Source organism: Myxocyprinus asiaticus, chromosome 11 (assembly GCF_019703515.2).
Source record: "Myxocyprinus asiaticus isolate MX2 ecotype Aquarium Trade chromosome 11, UBuf_Myxa_2, whole genome shotgun sequence".
NCBI classification, from domain to species: domain Eukaryota; kingdom Metazoa; phylum Chordata; class Actinopteri; order Cypriniformes; family Catostomidae; genus Myxocyprinus; species Myxocyprinus asiaticus.
The window spans coordinates 10,965,133-10,982,027 of record NC_059354.1 but is presented as its reverse complement, the minus strand read 5'-3'; the positions used below and the strand labels follow the sequence as shown (position 1 = coordinate 10,982,027).

At 38.4% G+C, this 16,895-nt stretch overlaps 1 protein-coding gene across 3 annotated transcripts in view; it reads left to right on the top strand.

The window, feature by feature from the left end:
• Positions 1–16,895, top strand: part of LOC127447813 (E3 ubiquitin-protein ligase MYCBP2-like) — a 203,718-nt gene that overhangs the window by 5,706 nt on the left and 181,117 nt on the right. For all 3 annotated transcript variants that reach the window (XM_051709885.1, XM_051709883.1, XM_051709884.1), the window contains exon 3: positions 16,423–16,638. In XM_051709885.1, the coding sequence (XP_051565845.1) occupies positions 16,423–16,638 (216 nt within the window). The remainder of the gene's footprint in view (positions 1–16,422; positions 16,639–16,895) is intronic.

Below are 16,895 nucleotides of genomic sequence, written 5' to 3'. Positions count from 1 at the left end.
GTCCTTAAGCCTATACAATCTAGAGGGGGTCCAATAGAATCAATGTAAAATCTTAAATTGCATAAGGTGAACTCTTGCATCTCTAGATGCAGACTTGATGTTTTTTAGAATCCTAGCCCACACTCCCTCCTCCAATAACAAATTTAAATCTTCCTCCCATAATCTTTTGAGAGAATTTAAAGCTCCGTCCCCCAGACTCTGAATTAACAGGGAGTAATACACTGATGCCTCATGACCCTTCCCAAAAGCAGTAATCACCACTTCCAGAGTATCTGCCGCTCTAGGGGGGTGTATGTTACTCCCAAAAACAGTGCAGAGCAGGTGGCGCAGCTGTAAATACTTATAAAATTGAGATCTGGGAATCCCAAAATGTTGAATCAAATTTTCAAACGATCTCAATACTCCACTCTCATATAGGTCACCAAGTGTATTAACCCCCCTCACATCCAATCTGACCAACAGAAAGGGGACTTATTAATTCATAGTGTAGGGTTCAGCCATATGCTCGAGGCTACCTTTAAATAAATATCAGAATTAAACACTCTGGACACTTTTGTCCATATCGAGTGCAAATGCAAAATAACGGGTGCGACTTAACCTCTCTGGCTAGTTTTATTGAAATGCTTTGCAGTGGCGAGATAGGGGCAAGAACTTCCTTTTCAATACAAAACCAGGGAGGGGCTCTCTCAGGTGGAAGCGACCAATGAGCCAAATGTCTAAGACCGAATGCATAATAATAAAACAAAATCTTGGGTAGGCCTAACCCACCTTTGTCAATCGGCCTATGTAACTTATTGAAATTTAACCTGGGACGCTTAGCATTCCAAATGAAGGACTTCGCTATGCTGTCAAATTGCTTGAAATAAGAGAGGGGGACATCTACATGGAGAGACTGTAGCAGGTAGTTGAATTTTGGAATACAATTCATTTTAATAACATTAACCTTCCCAATCATCGATAAGTGTAATGAAGCCCACCTGTCCACATCATTCGAAAACCTTTTTATTAAGGGATCAAAATTAACTCTGACTAAATCAGACAAATTTGCTGGGAATAAAATTCCCAAATACTTAATTCCCTATTTGGGCCACTGGAAGGCACCCGGCTGGAAGGCTGTTACTGGACAGTACGCTGTCAAAGCCAAAGCTTCGGATTTAGACCAATTGACTTTGTATCCTGAGAATTTGGAAAAGGAGTTAATAATTCTGTGGAGGCAAGGCATAGATCTAGTAGGTTCAGAGACGAATAATAAAATATCATCTGCGTAAATCAGAAGCTTATGCGCCACTCCTCCCGCAATCACCCCTGGAAACTCATCCTCCTTTCTTATCGCGGCTGCTAATGGTTCCAGGGCAAGACAGAACAATAATGGGGAAAGAGAGCAGCCCTGCCGGATGCCCCTATCCAGAGTAAAATAATCTGAAATTAACCCATTTGTTTGCACCGCTGCTACAGGGTGTCTGTAAAGTAACTTTATCCAACCAATAAATGTACTCCCGAACCCATACATATCCAAAATCTTAAAAAGATAATTCCATTCTACCATATCAAACGCCTTTTCGGCGTCAAGTGAGATGGCAGCGACCGGAGATTGATCATTCGCTACTGACCACATGATATTGATGAGACGCCTAATATTATCAGAAGAGCTACGGCCTCGAATAAACCCCACCTGATCTATATGTATAAGTGATGTCATAACTTTACTTAATCGATTAGCCAGAATTTTGGACAAAATTTTTACGTCTAACTGGATTAAGGAAATTGGGCGGTAACTTTTACACTTGCTTGGATCTTTGTTCTTTTTAAGAATCAGACTGATCCGGGCTTGTGTCATGGTTTGAGGAAGCTTTCCATTCTTTAATGATTCAGTATAAACTTCTAACAAAAGTGGAGCCAGTTCTGTAGCATAAGATTTGAAAAACTCAGAGGAAAAGCCGTCAGGCCCCGGAGCTTGCCTGTAGGCAAGGCCTTAATTACCTCATCAAGCTACTCCAAGGTTATCTCAGAATCAAGAGAATTGTTTTGCTCAGTCAAAATAGTATTATATCTATATTTCAATCGGGTCAATTCTCTGAGGCCATCAGATGATATACGGCGCTTCAGCTCTGCCTCTGCACTTTTAATATTTCCTTCCAACTCCACAAGTTCTTGTGCTTTGGATTTTTTGGTGAACGAGGCATACTGTATGATCCGACCCCTAAGAACCGCCTTAAGTGCCTCCCAAGCCACGCCCACAGAGGATACTGAGGACCAGTTGGTCTCCATATAAACATTGATTTCAGTCTTTAAAATTTGTTGGAAATCAGAATTTTGCAAAAGGGACACATTAAGGCGCCAACTATATGATTTCTTTTTCTCTGTATATGGCAACACCTCTAAACTCACCAGGGCGTGATCTGAGACTAAGATTTTCCAATTGAGCAACCAACAACAGATGAAATTAGGGATTTGGATATATTAAAAAAAAAAAAAAAATCTATTCTAGAATAAATCTTATGGACTGATGAAAAAAATGTATAGTCACTACCAGATGGGTTCAGAAGTCTCCAAATATCTGTAAGACCAAGATTTTTACACATCCTGTGAAGCGTCAATGTTGCTCTAGGGAGTTTACACACATTTGCTTCACTGTGATCAAGGATTGAGTCCTTCAAAAGATTAAAGTCTCCTCCCAATATTATATCATGAGGGGTGCCAGCGACTTGCAACATCCCTTCAAGATCTATAAAAAAAGCCCTGATCATCAGCGTTAGGTGTGTAAATATTAGCCAAAATCAAACTTTGCCCTTGAATTTCAGCTAAAACAATAATGACTCTCCCAATTTATCTTTAGTCTGTTTGAGACATTTGAATTGTAGATGTTTATTAATCAATATAATGACTCCCTTGCTCTTACTTGAGCCAGCACTAAAAAAAAACATGTCCACCGCATATCGTCCCAATTTTTTCAGCTTCCTGCGGGGAGAGATGTGTTTCTTGAAGAAACACTATATCATATTTCTTACGTTTAAGAAAAGTAATAACCTTCCTTCTTTTTATGGGGTGCCCCAACCCATTTACATTCCATGTGGAGAGAAATAGTACACTCATATTAACATTTGACATTTTGATATAGTAGAAAAGATTAATTGTGTGTCAAAAGCAAAATTATACAGACCACATTCCGCATTAGTGAAACAATCAAACCCCCGAACAAAACAAACAGAAAAAAGAAAAACATGCACATTAACCCCACGCACAACAGCGCCAACCGGCGACAATCCCTCTACACTCAAAAGGTCCATGAATGCCCACGAGCCCCACGACAACTTTGCCATCGGATTGCTCAATTTTGCCTCACAAATTTGTGAGGCACAATTACATAACAGAAAATACAATAAACCCCAGCCAATAGGAAGAATGAACACAAAGAACGTGTACATTCATTCACAGAACTATCTCAAAGGTGTGATCTTCCACAAAACAAATTCCAGCTGATATAAAACCGTTCAGATTCCTCGGACAGACAAATGAATGTTCAGTGAGCTGGCTGTTATGAGTTCAGCGAATGACGTAATCATTCCAATGTCCTGTAAAAATACTCAACAAAACAAACTCCAGCTAGCAGGAGGAATAAGCACGAAGAACGAACAGATTAATCCACAGCTGTTCCAAAGGAGTGTTATTCAATAGAACAAGCTCCAGCCGCTAGGCGGAACCAATACAAAAAGAAACAAAACCGGCATCCCGGTTCCCTGGATGGTTGAGTCAATTCATTCGGAGGCCGCATAAAAGTATATACCGTGACTTACACATTCCGTCAACTTTATAAAAGACATCCTTTGTGTGAGCATGTAGATATTTCGCGGTCATCCGTAGTGTCCACTCTCAAACTGGCCAGCAACTTCAATGCAAATGTAATCTTTCATCAATGCAAAAGTTTCTTAAAGAAAGAGTGTTATTCACAAAACAAGCTCCAGCCGCTCGGCGGAGCCAACACAAAAAGAAAAAAGAAACCAAAATGATGCCCAGCTTTCTCAAAAGCCAGAGTAAGTACAGCGAGTCGACCCACTCACATGAGAAACACCCAATGGTTTACTCACCCATTGATTCAATAAAAGACTTTGCCTGATTGGGACATGTAAATACTTTGCGACCGTCCTTCGTTTCTATTCTCAGTTTGGCCGGAAACATCAGAGCAAAAGTGATCTTTCGCTGATGTAAGAGTTTCTTACATTCCTTGAACCGATCGCGTTTCTCTCTTGTCGAACTCGCAAAGTCCAGGAACAAGAAAATATTATGGTTCTTCCAAGAAAGCTTCCCTTTGCTCCTCGCCTGGCGCAACACAAGATCTTTATCGGATGATCTCAGAAATCTGGCCAGAATCGATTGGGGCCTATCTCCCTCAGCAAATCTGTGAGCTGGGACTCTGTGAGCTCGCTCGATTTCCAGCTTGTTGCCTGTTATGTCGAGCAGACTCGGGAAAAGCTCGTCTAGGAATTTCACCATATCTCTGCCCTCCTCATGCTCAGGAATTCCAACAATTCAAACGTTATTCCTGCGGCTTCTTTTCTCAAGATCTTCAAGCTTTTCAAGGAGATGTTCCAAATCAACTTTGGTCGCGGGCGGATTAACGGTTAATTCCCTCTCCGAAGATTCCAGACAATTGAGTCGTCTCTCAACATCAGTCACTCTTGTAACTAAATCAGACAATTCAATTTCCATCGCCGTGATTGATCGACGTATTACAGCGAGATCCTCCAAGTCAGCAAGAACCTTCGTCTACATCACCGACATGTTGAACAACTGACGCTGGATCACCTCTCTCGCCGCGCCATCCAAATCGAGTCCCCGGTCTGTAGGCCTGTTGGGGCTTTCATCCTGAACACGAAAGTGTGTTTTAATGTCTCCAGAGCCCAAGGATTCTGATTTCTTTGCCATGTTTTGCCTCAAAGAGCAAATGTGTAACTGGGTGTATCAAATTTCACCAGATTATAACATGAAAATAATTAAAAATTTAGTAAAGTGCGCAGAGCTCACACGTCTGCTTCTTGCATGGCGTCACGTGACCCACAAGAACCACTTTGTTAATAAAATAAAAGAAATAAAGTCAGTTTTTATCACTTTTTATGATGATACTGCAATACAAAGGCTGTAACTACACAGTACACCAACAACACAGTTACTTTATTACTGTGTGGATTTTGTGGTTATTACAATTTTCTCAAAACCAGGTTATAGTTGAGCCAGACCTGTCTGTCACATGATACCTTATAGTCTAAGAACTGATGTAAAGTGTTCTGCAAATTGCTTGCAATGTTAAGTTTCAACCACAGATGTCGCTAGAGAGCAACATAGCACAGTTGCATAGTGCAGAATTCCATTCAGATAGTTTGTTTATAGTTTTTATTTTATTTTATTTATTTAAAAAAAAAAAATTTTTTAGCAAACACATTCCCTGTTAGTACACGTACATTACCCAGATGTCTTTTTGATTTGTGTGTTTACATCTGGAAGATGAATTTTTCAAGTTGGTCATCTGCAATGCGTCTGTAAGACGTTTCCTCTCGGATGTCAATAAGACATTCAGCAGATGTTTCTGAGATGTTTATGATTCAGAATGTTTGTAAATCTGATATTTTTAAGATATTTAGCAGATTTTAATTAGATTGCGATGCTTTCCAGATAAAAGATCCAAAACAGACATCTCTGAGTTGTACGTTTGCTAACTGGGTTATTGTTTTTGTTGTGGACTTCTTCCAAAAGGTCACATTATTTGACTGAGCATGTTTACATGCGCTATCTTACATTGATTATGCTTAAGCTTTTTTTGGGGAAAGGTCATAAACAGTTTTAAAACAGTTTATGCTAAAACCAATCGGTACACATAGATTTTCAACCATTCACTCAGTTTCACCCTGTATGTAAACACTTTTCAGTGTTTCCCACAGGATTTTGTGAGACTGTGGTGGGTGGACATCGTCTAGGGGGGTCCGGGGGCATGCTTCCCCATAAGAAAATTTTGTACAAAATAAAGTTAAATGCATCAATCTGGTGCACTTTGAGAGCAAAATTAAGAGGCTAGATCTATGAAGAACTTTGTGCTCTTGTAAACAATTTTGTGCTCTAGTAGTAATTTAATCATGAACACATTGGTTGTATAGATATGAATGGTGATGGCATGGCAAAAAAGTCACACCCACGTAGCATAAACGAGACGGAGTTTAACGTAGTTCACAAATGGTCAACGCACGAAATGTACTAGAGCATACATTTGAGTTAAGGCTCAACATTAAGAATTGTAATGTGCTTGTCCTCCAGACAAGTAAATTGGTCTGAGTAAAAAAAAAAAAAAAAAAAAAAAAAAAAAAAAGGACATTTAAGTTACATGCTCAAGTAACACATCAAAGTTTCTGTTGTATGTTTTTCTAAAATGATGACCGATGCCAAACCTAATAGTGTCCCTATACAATCAACTCAGTTTTCTGTGACAGAAATGTAAACTGCACTGGGTAGGGGAGGAGACTATTGTCATATACTAATTATTTTATGTTGCATATGGTAGTCGAATAAAGAAAAGCCTCCATCGGCACCATTAACAACAGGGATGCTCAGAGTTCTATGGAATGAAATCTACTTTTTCATCATGTTATTGCAGCTAGATCTATCATGTACAATAAAGGCTGTACATTATCGCAATACCAAAATTTCAGTAGTCGGTAGTGAAATTTGACAACTCTCAATACCAGCTTAAAAATCACAACAGATAATAACACTAACTAATATGTGAAAGTTCTTAAGTAATTATTCAAGACTAGTAAACATTCAGTAATAAAATAACAATAAAAAAACAGCAATGAATAGAAATCGATTAAAAGTAATAGAACAAAAAATACAAATTAAGAAAATTCAGTGCTTTTTTAACAGCTTTAAAAGTTTTTAACAGCAGTAGTCTATCATGTATTCAAGGAAACATTCAGAATGAAATGCAACATAAAACTACTACTGGTCTTCACTGTATGATTATAATACCTTAATACTTTCTAAAGCTACTAAAGTTACTCAGTCAAGAGCAGTGAGGGGTTTTCTCGTATTCTTGTTCTGATTGACTGGGAGTGAGAGATGCTTTGCCGAAGCAACGGCGTAAAACACAACATTAGAGATCTTTTATGTTATTATGAGAAGTGTAAAAATATTTTTGGTTCATTATGAATCTGTGGCGTGCCACCACAGTCTAGGTAATTAATGGGAAACACTGCTTTATTACCACCATTCTTACTGGCTTATTCAATATGCATTGGTGGTTTATGCATGTCTGTTTACAATTGGAAGTCAAAACAAGAGATTCACCTGATAATTTCAAATCCCATGCTTGCAGTTTTCTTACATTGCCGGATTTTTGGAACAAACTTTGCCAGCATATTGTTGTGCATGTAAACACACTCATTGATCACATTGCTATCACGATATGATAAATTTGTATCATATTCTAAGTACAACTTTACATTTTATGTGAGGAAACTGATTGTAGTCATCAGAGTTGAGAAGTTGCCAGTAAACACTCACACGCATGGTGGAGATTTTGGGAGTGGTGGGGTCACGATTGGCTGTTGCTTGGTGACCCATGTGTTGCACATTTCCACGGCAACAGCTTCCTCCATCTCCTGCACTGAGCACCAATGGTGTGCCAGGCAGCAAGGTTTTATCTCACAGTGTCTGCTGCGTTTAACAATGCTCAGAAAATAGGCTTAGACCCAGAATGTCTTATATTGGATATTGTGCATTGTCTTCCCATTCCCCAAAGCATGTGCAGGGGTAATGCCTGATTGTGTTTGGATATCCTTTCCCAGGCACTCTTTTTTCCCCTAGTGGATGTGAGTGCTTCACGGGCTGGGGTAAGAGAAAATAATGTGATTGCAGGTAGTGGAGAAGGGAAAATGCCGTAATAATCCTCCACCCAAAAACCCTGCTGGCTTAGGAGAAGGAGCACACTTATATTTCTCTCTTTCTCTGCCACAGCCTTAAAAGGAACTCATTGTCTTTGTTTGCTCACAAACGTATGGGTGGAGTTTCTCCAGGAGGATGGGCTTGTCTTCAATACATACTTGAAATGCATTTTTGGTGCTGAAGCACTTAAGTTTGCTTTTATTTGATGGACCAGAATGTTTCTTCAGGAGATGAAATGAGATTTTTGTCCTTCCAATTCGATTTATTTCTTTGTGCTACTGTATAATGAGGGCTACAGGATATTGGTCTTGCTAAAATATTGTATCTATATTTTTCAGCCTTTTCATGATATTCGATATCTCAATATTTATGTATTTCCGACTAAGTAGTAGACATCAATATCTAGCAAATATTCTTTTTTTATTACTTAAACGATTTAATATATGAAAAATGCAATGCAGACTTCAGTGAACATTTTAGGGTGATAACGCAAACAAATCACGCATTGAAATAGTTTGGAGTGATTCACCAAAATTAATCGAACTCTATCAGCGGTTTTGCCACTTAAATTTAAATCTGAGACTCTGTTCGTACTCAATAGTTGCAATACAAGGAATGACTTTAATGGCATGGTATTTAGGGCTGAAACGATTAGTCGACGTTATCGACAACGTCGACAATAAAAAATTGTCGACAAAATTTTTTGTTGTCGAATAGTCGTTTGATCTCATTTAACGTAACATGAGATCACATTAAACTCTAATGATGATGCGCGAGAGCAGCACTGCAGCCTGCGCCTGATTGAGGAGAGAAATAAGATATAGCTCACAGTCCAGGCGCACTCCAAACTTTTCATACAGCTTCAGGTGATGTAGATCGAAAAGTATGAGAAAATTAGACAAAATTACAAAATAAGAAATATACAGAAGCATTCTCGTTGTGAAATAAAGTGGAGCTGGTGCTGCCGTTCCGCTTAAGCAAAACTTGCTTGTCAGAGCATCTTTAAAGGAAACATCCGCCGTTATATCTTTAATGTATCCTGTATTAAAGTTCAAATAATAAGGAAGCAGGTCATGTAAATAAGTACAAACTACACATATGTAAAAGGTTCTCACTCTTTGTTTCTATCTTTTTTTCGCAAGATCAGTATCGTCTATGAGTGCTGCAAATGACCTCAGACATCTCAGCTCAGGAGTTGTTTTGAGTTCAGTTCACTTTATTTCCACAGAGCAGTTCATTGTGACCACAACTCTACAGCCTATACATCTGTGATTAAAACATAAAATAATACAAAAACATGTTCACCTCGAACCATGATTTATATTTCAGTGATTATTATCATCATTATAATTATTATTTTTACATTTATAATTGTTTTTATGTCTTCATTTGTGCAAGTAATTTTCCACCTGCATGTTTAATTGGATTCTTGCCTGACGGTAAATGGAAAGGTGGTTACTTATATATATATATATATTATTGTTTTGATCACTTCATTATTTTAATTGCTTTTTGTTTCATTTGGAGTGCAATTTTAATTTAGAAATGTCTTTGGTTTAAGTTTTTCATTTTTAAATAATTTAATTTTCAATGCAAAATCACTAAAGCAAGAATATTCACCGATCCCTCAGCCCAGGGGTTGCCGATGTAATTTGATATTGCATATACATATATATATATATACGTGAAGGAGGAAACAAAACGAATTTATTCGCACACATGATGTATTTTCCCAGACAACGAAATACCTGACCGGTAGAGAATGCACAGATGAAGTAGGTTCTTTGTCAGAGAGATGTTGACAACTGTTGTAAACCCATCTTTCAAAAAGTTGAACAACACATATTTTAATTGCACTTAATTTTTTCCAGTTTCATTTGAATTTTTAGTTGAAATAAATACAAAATAAAGTTCAAAGTTTGAAATTAAGCTGCCTTTCATTATTGTGTAGGCTTAACCCGAACCCTGCTTAATGAAAATTACCCCATAGTACCACCTAGGATCCAACCAGCGGTAATACCGGTGTTCGTCGGTTTCCTGTGGAGTTTTTATTTCTGCGACCAACGGACCAATCAAAACTTGGTAAACCAAGACTCTTCTCATCGACCAACGTTTGGTCGACTATTAGGGGGCAGCCCTAATTACTTTACATTTAAAGTATGCAATAGTAAAATATTTCTGTCCAACATTCTTCGCTTTCACACATTATTTTAAAGCTCAGTCTCCGTTGAAACCCATGAGCCTTATTTCACATGAAGAAAGACCTTTGAAATTCTGTTTCTTCATTCTATCTTTTCCTTAGAAATAGAGTAAGTGACACAGGACTTCTCCGTGTGCGTTTCATTAACACTGCGTGTATGAACCCACAACGACAAATAAACATTTGCCATACTCGATCGTTAAATTAAGTGAAACCAGGTTGCTTTGCATTCATTAAAATCCTGTTTATATTTTTGAGGGAGTCTGGCACGAACATCCGCAGATAGTGCATGTATCACAGCGCTTCAAGTCTGGTTCAGAAATGGTTAATCTTCACTTGCTCTTCAGGAGCTGCACTCAGTGCAGTCCGTGGTGCGGCTCAGTGAGACAGTCGGAGTTCAACTGTATGAGACCCTCAAATGCGGAATTTTCATATTTGGACAGTAAAATGTGATTGGAATTTAAAATACACAATAATTGCGGTTATCTCAGATTATCACAGTTAGATCGAATAACCGCGATCACACAATAATTTAATAATTGCGACAGGCCTATCGGCCAGCTTTATTTATAATTAACACAATATTCAGACACCAGAAAGCAGGAATCAATGCTAAGGAGTTTTTCTTCTGGCCCAGTTGGGCCAGTGGTTCAAATTTTTACTTGCCCTGCCAAAATGTTCACTGGCTCCAACACAAAAATGAAAAATAGCTGTTAAAGTAGACTTTAAAAAGTGTGTCTGAAGCTATTTTTAAAAAAATATATTATGCTTTTAAGACAGTTTCCCCCAAAATTGTATCACATTTATAATTTGCAAGAGATGATTTATGCCTATGGAACCACATATAAGCAATTTACAGATATAAATTCCCGATCAGGCCAGTGGCAGTTTTTTCAACTGGCCTGAATCTTTCTCAAAGTGGCTCCAGGCCATCAGTCCTTATTGTCGAGCCCTGCCAGAAAGTCATGGCTTATTCGATTATTGTAAAACTTGAGTTAGGCCTATTTGGTTTTGTATGTAACATTTGTATTTAAAACTATTCCCATTCCACCAACTTTTTGCATAAACCAATTTGACCAATTGCCACTGACCATTCAGGGGATAATGGTGGGAATTTTATGGTGTATAGTGGGGTGCTCATTACGTCGATCGCGATCGACTGGTCGATCACAAGACAACCACTGGTCAATCTCATTAACAGGCCTAATGGTAAAGGGAATAGAGAGAGAAACTACTCAAATAACGAAATTCTTAAAGATCTTTTTTATTTCCTCATTTCGGCTCCCACGCGGGTGGATTTCCGAAACGTAGGATGGCAAGAGAAGACTCATTCATATTTATGAGGAAAGCACTAGCTGATTGGTTGCGGTACGATTAGGGGTAGGGCTATAGTTTTTCTGACCAATTAGGTATCGCTTTCCTGATAAATATTATTAAATCGTCCAATCAGGTATCGCTTTCCTCGTGAATATAAATGACTCTTCCCTTGCCGTCCTACGTTTCGGAAAATCGCCCCCGGCGCACTTGTTTGACAGACGGTCACTGTGTGTACGCGTGTGTTGTGAGAGCACTCATGGTAATGTGGATACACATCTGTGTGATGGTCAGATACATTTCAAAATGACTGTCTTGATATTGATAGAAACACAGTCAGTTATGTCTGAAGTAAGCTTAAACACAGGGACAAAAAAAGCGGATATGTATCAAAAAATCGTATCTGTGCATTAGGATTTGCAGTGTATATACAGCCTGATAGACCTGCCACTGTCTCTGTCATTAATATTAACAACAATGACAAGGAAACAATTAATTGCTCATGGGTGGATAACTTAAGTAGCTTTAAAATAAAATATTAATGTATTATATTCATAGATTGAAGACCTGTAATCCACAAGGATGTAAGAATGTTTACTTGAATACTTGATACTGCTGTTAGAAACTTTAAGCATTGCGATCTTAAATTGTTTCTTTGTTCTTATTTTATTACTGACTGTTTCGATGTCTTGAATAATTTCTTGAGAACTTGAAACAATGTTTACCCATTTATTAAATTAGTATTAGTTTTTGCATCGAGAAACATCAAATTTCACTGGTTTTTGGTTCTGACTACTGAAATGTTGGTATCGTGACAACACAATATATACAGTATTAAAATTCTTCATGGTAGATCTTACTGTAGTAGCATTATGAACAAGTAGATCTCATGCCATAAATGTGTGAGCACCCCTGGTGTATAGTCTTGACTACTGTACCTTTTGTTGACTGGCTTTTCACATGCAAAATACATCTTGCAGGCCCCATTATGTTTTATGTATAGGAGGACTTGCCCCATCACTTGTCACAACCATAAGACAATAATTGTTGCCTAAGGAATTGAATAGCTGACAAAGTGCAAGTTTAACTTACTCGTCGCTGTATTTGCGCGTTGTGTTGCCTGCATGCTGTGGTTGATAATACCCCAAAGCAATGCATTATTGGAACCCCTTTGCTGAGACAGAGGCATTGAAGGGCATCTCCATCAAATGTTATTTGCCACCTAAACAAATTGATCATATTTTTTCATGCCTGCTGCTGGCTCTTAAACAGCTGTATTGTGGTTGGTGTAAAGATGTCAAATTTTCTGAGAATGGCTTATAGACCCTTAGAAGTGTCATTGAGCGCGTTTACATGCACGTTCTTACACCGATTATGCTTAATAAGCCGACAACGTGTGTGGTCATGTTAACGAATTAAACTACATTCCTTTAATGGTGTAAGGGCATAAAAAGCGTAAGAATAAACTGATCGACACAGGTACGTAGATTTTTGCCCATTATGCCTATTTTGTGTTGCATGTAAATGCCTTTATCTGCATTCTTACCAGCTTATCCAATGTGCACACGTTGTGTGCAAGCCTCTTCATGGTTTCACGTCAAAAGCTGAGAATAACATGATTATTTCAAATCTCACATAGATGCGGATTTCTTGCTTTGTCAGATCTTTTAAATAAGCTGATTTGTGGGAGTAATCAGCATGTTGGTGCGCATGTAACAGGTTCAGTGATTACATAACGGGTGGTGTTGACTTAAAGACCCCTATAAATGGCCTGAAACAGGAAATTGGGGAAATATTGGGAAATAATGAAGAGCTTTTCCCTTTGAAAAACTAAAACAAAATGGCCAATTGCCTTTAGTTTTTAGTTTACAACCATGAACCATGATTTGCTACTTGCTGTTGCTAGTCAGGTGGTATTAGGGGAGGGGATAATTTCATTTTAAAGCATTTAATTTACCTTTTTATTGTATTTTTTTAGAAGTGGTTAAATTACAATGTGATTATAAACTATGGAGACTGTGAATCGGAATTGATGCAAACGAATATCACAGTCATTTAAAAAGAAAAAAGTGTCATTTAATAGCGATTACATACCTGAAAAGATTAGTCTAGAGCAGGGGATCTCAACAGGGGCAGTACCTCCCCCTCCAGGGGGCGTTCAAAGGATGCCAGAGGACGCTGAGAGCAAATTAGTAGAGAGGGGGGCGTTAGGTAACAAATGGGGGGCGTTTATCAGTCATAATAATCAAATCTATTGTCAAGTTCCTCTTTGAATTAAAATGTTTTTCTAGACTTGGAGTATATCAGTTGGTTCTCAGTTATACGGGCTGGTACGCAATTGTACCACGGTTCATCTGATTTTGAAGTCTATCGACGCATCTGAAGTATCTGGCTTAGCGGCGTCAAATACACAGGCGGAGGCACAACTTCGGCTAATGAAGTAGGGGGGCATTCATCAAAAAAAGGTTGAGAACCACTGGTCTAGAGTAAGTGAACACTGAACAGAACTGCTCATAATGTCACTATAACACACAATATGGTACTGTGAACTCTTTATTTACTTTTGCCTTTTCTTTGACCTGAATCAATACATTAATTCATACATTTTTAGTTTTTAGCGTTTATTTACCTTGGAGCAAATGTTGGTCTCGTTGCTGATGTTATACATGTTAATTTGGAAATGAGGGCAGACACAAAGTTTTATCCATATCATGCTCTTCTTAAAAATGAAAGATTAATAAAAGACAAAAAATATTATTTTCCTCTCTGGGTCCCTCACATCACTACTAATTGTCCCGGCAACAGTATTCACAGTAGAGTCTGGGAAAGAACAGCATTTTAAATCCTCTTTAGTGAGCACAGTAGCTCTGTTGCCTCCAAAGAGGGAGAAAGTGACACTTTGTGCCTCATTTCTCATCTCTTCTGCTCTGTTCATGGCTTCTTTCTAATGCAGGCGTCCCACTAGCCTATATTTCAGCCGACTTTTAGTTATACACTTCATTTACATGAAAATATGTGGGAGCTGGTGCATGGCCAAATCTCTTGGTAGGTGAGGTCACCACCTTAACCAAAATGTCCACAGCTGTCCTGCACCACTGCCTGAGAATGATTCATTCTGAAAATCTACTTAGCTGCTAGCCGTGCTTATAAATGTGTGGTCACCTATTGACTTCAGAGGCTGGGGAGGCTGATGTCACTATGCCAAACACAGGGGAATAGATTTCTCCTTGGTGTCTGCTTAAAAATGAATGACCTTCTCTTCATTACATCATCCTTCATTATGGCCAGATAGACAAATACAAAGACAAATGGATCAGTTAAGTCTGTCAGGAGATAGATTGATAAATAGGACAGCAGAAAATAAGATGCATCGAACGGCTCAGCAGTATATGACGTTGTCATATACCATGCAACCATAGTTATGTCAACCGGTAGAGATTTTGCTCTATGGTTTGTACCGCAGTAGAGATGTTTGCATGGCTTTCAATGGGCAGGACTTCTTTGTTATTTATGAGAGTGATGAAGGAGCATAGAACAACGCAAAAATACTGAGTGCCTTGCTCTGTTATTATGGGATGTTGTTAAGCACAACGCAAAGCAGAAATTAGTTCACACTACTTTGTTTACAGTCGCCAAGCAGTGACGCTGCTTGCCGCATTAATATGATGTGTGTGTGTGTATAAAAAATCAATTCTCCGATGCTTTGCGATTTTCTTTCTCCAACATTTCTGAATCCATTCTCAAAAATTCAGAATCGTTTCTGAGTTCAATTTAAACCGAGGAAACACAGTGGCGCTTATGTGCTCGCCAGAGACAGAGGGAGATGCCAGAAACAAATGGTCAGATGCGCATATACTAAAGCCGGAAGTATCAACCCCATGACCAGTGTACCCGACTGAAACTACAATCCCGAAATTCATTCACAAAGTCAAGCACATAGCAACGGGAGAGTTTATACAGAAGCAGAAATCTCATGTAGCCATCCTGGACCAGCAACCAATAGTTGTGGGTGTAGTTATAGGCTAGGGATCAGTTCATTCTAAATTCAGAATTTATTACGAATCATAATTTATTATAGGGTGTGTTATATTACTGTTACTGTTTTTCTTTCTTATTTAAGTGTGAGATAAATTGAAGCTGTTTTTAGACTGATACCAGGCTTATTTGTTGTGAATAATCATTTTTTAGGTTGCATCCAACAGGTTTGAAATATAAAGAGACAATAATTAAACGAAATTAAGTACCTTTCAAGTATTTTGTAAAGTTTTTCACCCAATTAAAAAAATTCTTATGGTTATTTAAAATAAACACATTAATAAACACATTATATTAAAAATGTTTCGCCAACCGCCCATGCGAAATTTCGGGCCGCCGAAACAAAATTATTGATATTCTCATTCAAGATATCACAGAACCACTAGCCCAAGGGATCCGCTCTGCTGGATTGTTTTGACATGTTCCACAATAAAGGTTTTTAAAATACACATGATCACCCTTACTAAAAGTTTAGTTTGATTTCACATAGTACCTTAAAGTAAAAAATTATGCGTTGAATTCAAAAGGTTCCAGATATTTAGATGGTGAAAAATAACTCCTATCTAAATATAAACATGAATTGCAATTAAGTAATTATGTTCTATAGTAATTAAATGCAATTATTTATATAAACCAACTTTGAGCATGTGGATGCCCATATATGTCAATCACCACCGAAGACCATTTTTGACCCAGGAAAACCCTGAGTGCTGTTGGTCTTGTATGAGGCAGCTCATCAATATCATCCAGGCCCAATGATAATGGAGGTGGGGTGTAACTTTGCCTTGGTCCTATATATTTCATGTTGTGTATATAAACCTACTTCCCATAGGAAAATCAATAACCTTCTTCCCTAAGGCCTGTTGTAATACATGCATTATAGCCTACTGTATGTTATCACAAATGTTTTTCCTACCTAACGTTTAATGTCTAATGTTTTACAGACAGAGAGTCTAGATGGGGCCTTCCCTGTGCCTGACATCAAACTCCACAGCAACCCCTCTGCGTTCAACGTCTACTGTAATGTACGGCACTGCGTGCTGGACTGGCAGCAGAAGGAGGCCGCGTTGGCCCTGGCCTCCCACAACTCTGTGCAGAGCGGCGAATCAGACAGCGAGGAAGATGAGGAGTGCCGTGAACCAGTCGTCAAACTGCCCAAGGTCAGTGGGGGCCACAAATTTGTCAATGAGTTCTTGTCATGCAATTCAGTGCTATTATTCCAGCTTTAGGGTGTATACCATGCTCATTATAGAAAGTAGTGTTTCTTGCTTGTGAGTACGGCTGAGCAGAAGGATGGTATATACGGTAAAGATGAGTAAACCGTTAGAGATTTTGCTATTCCGTTTATACCACTTATATTTACACATTTATCAGTGGGTAGGACTGATTTACATTATTTACATATGAGAGTGATGAA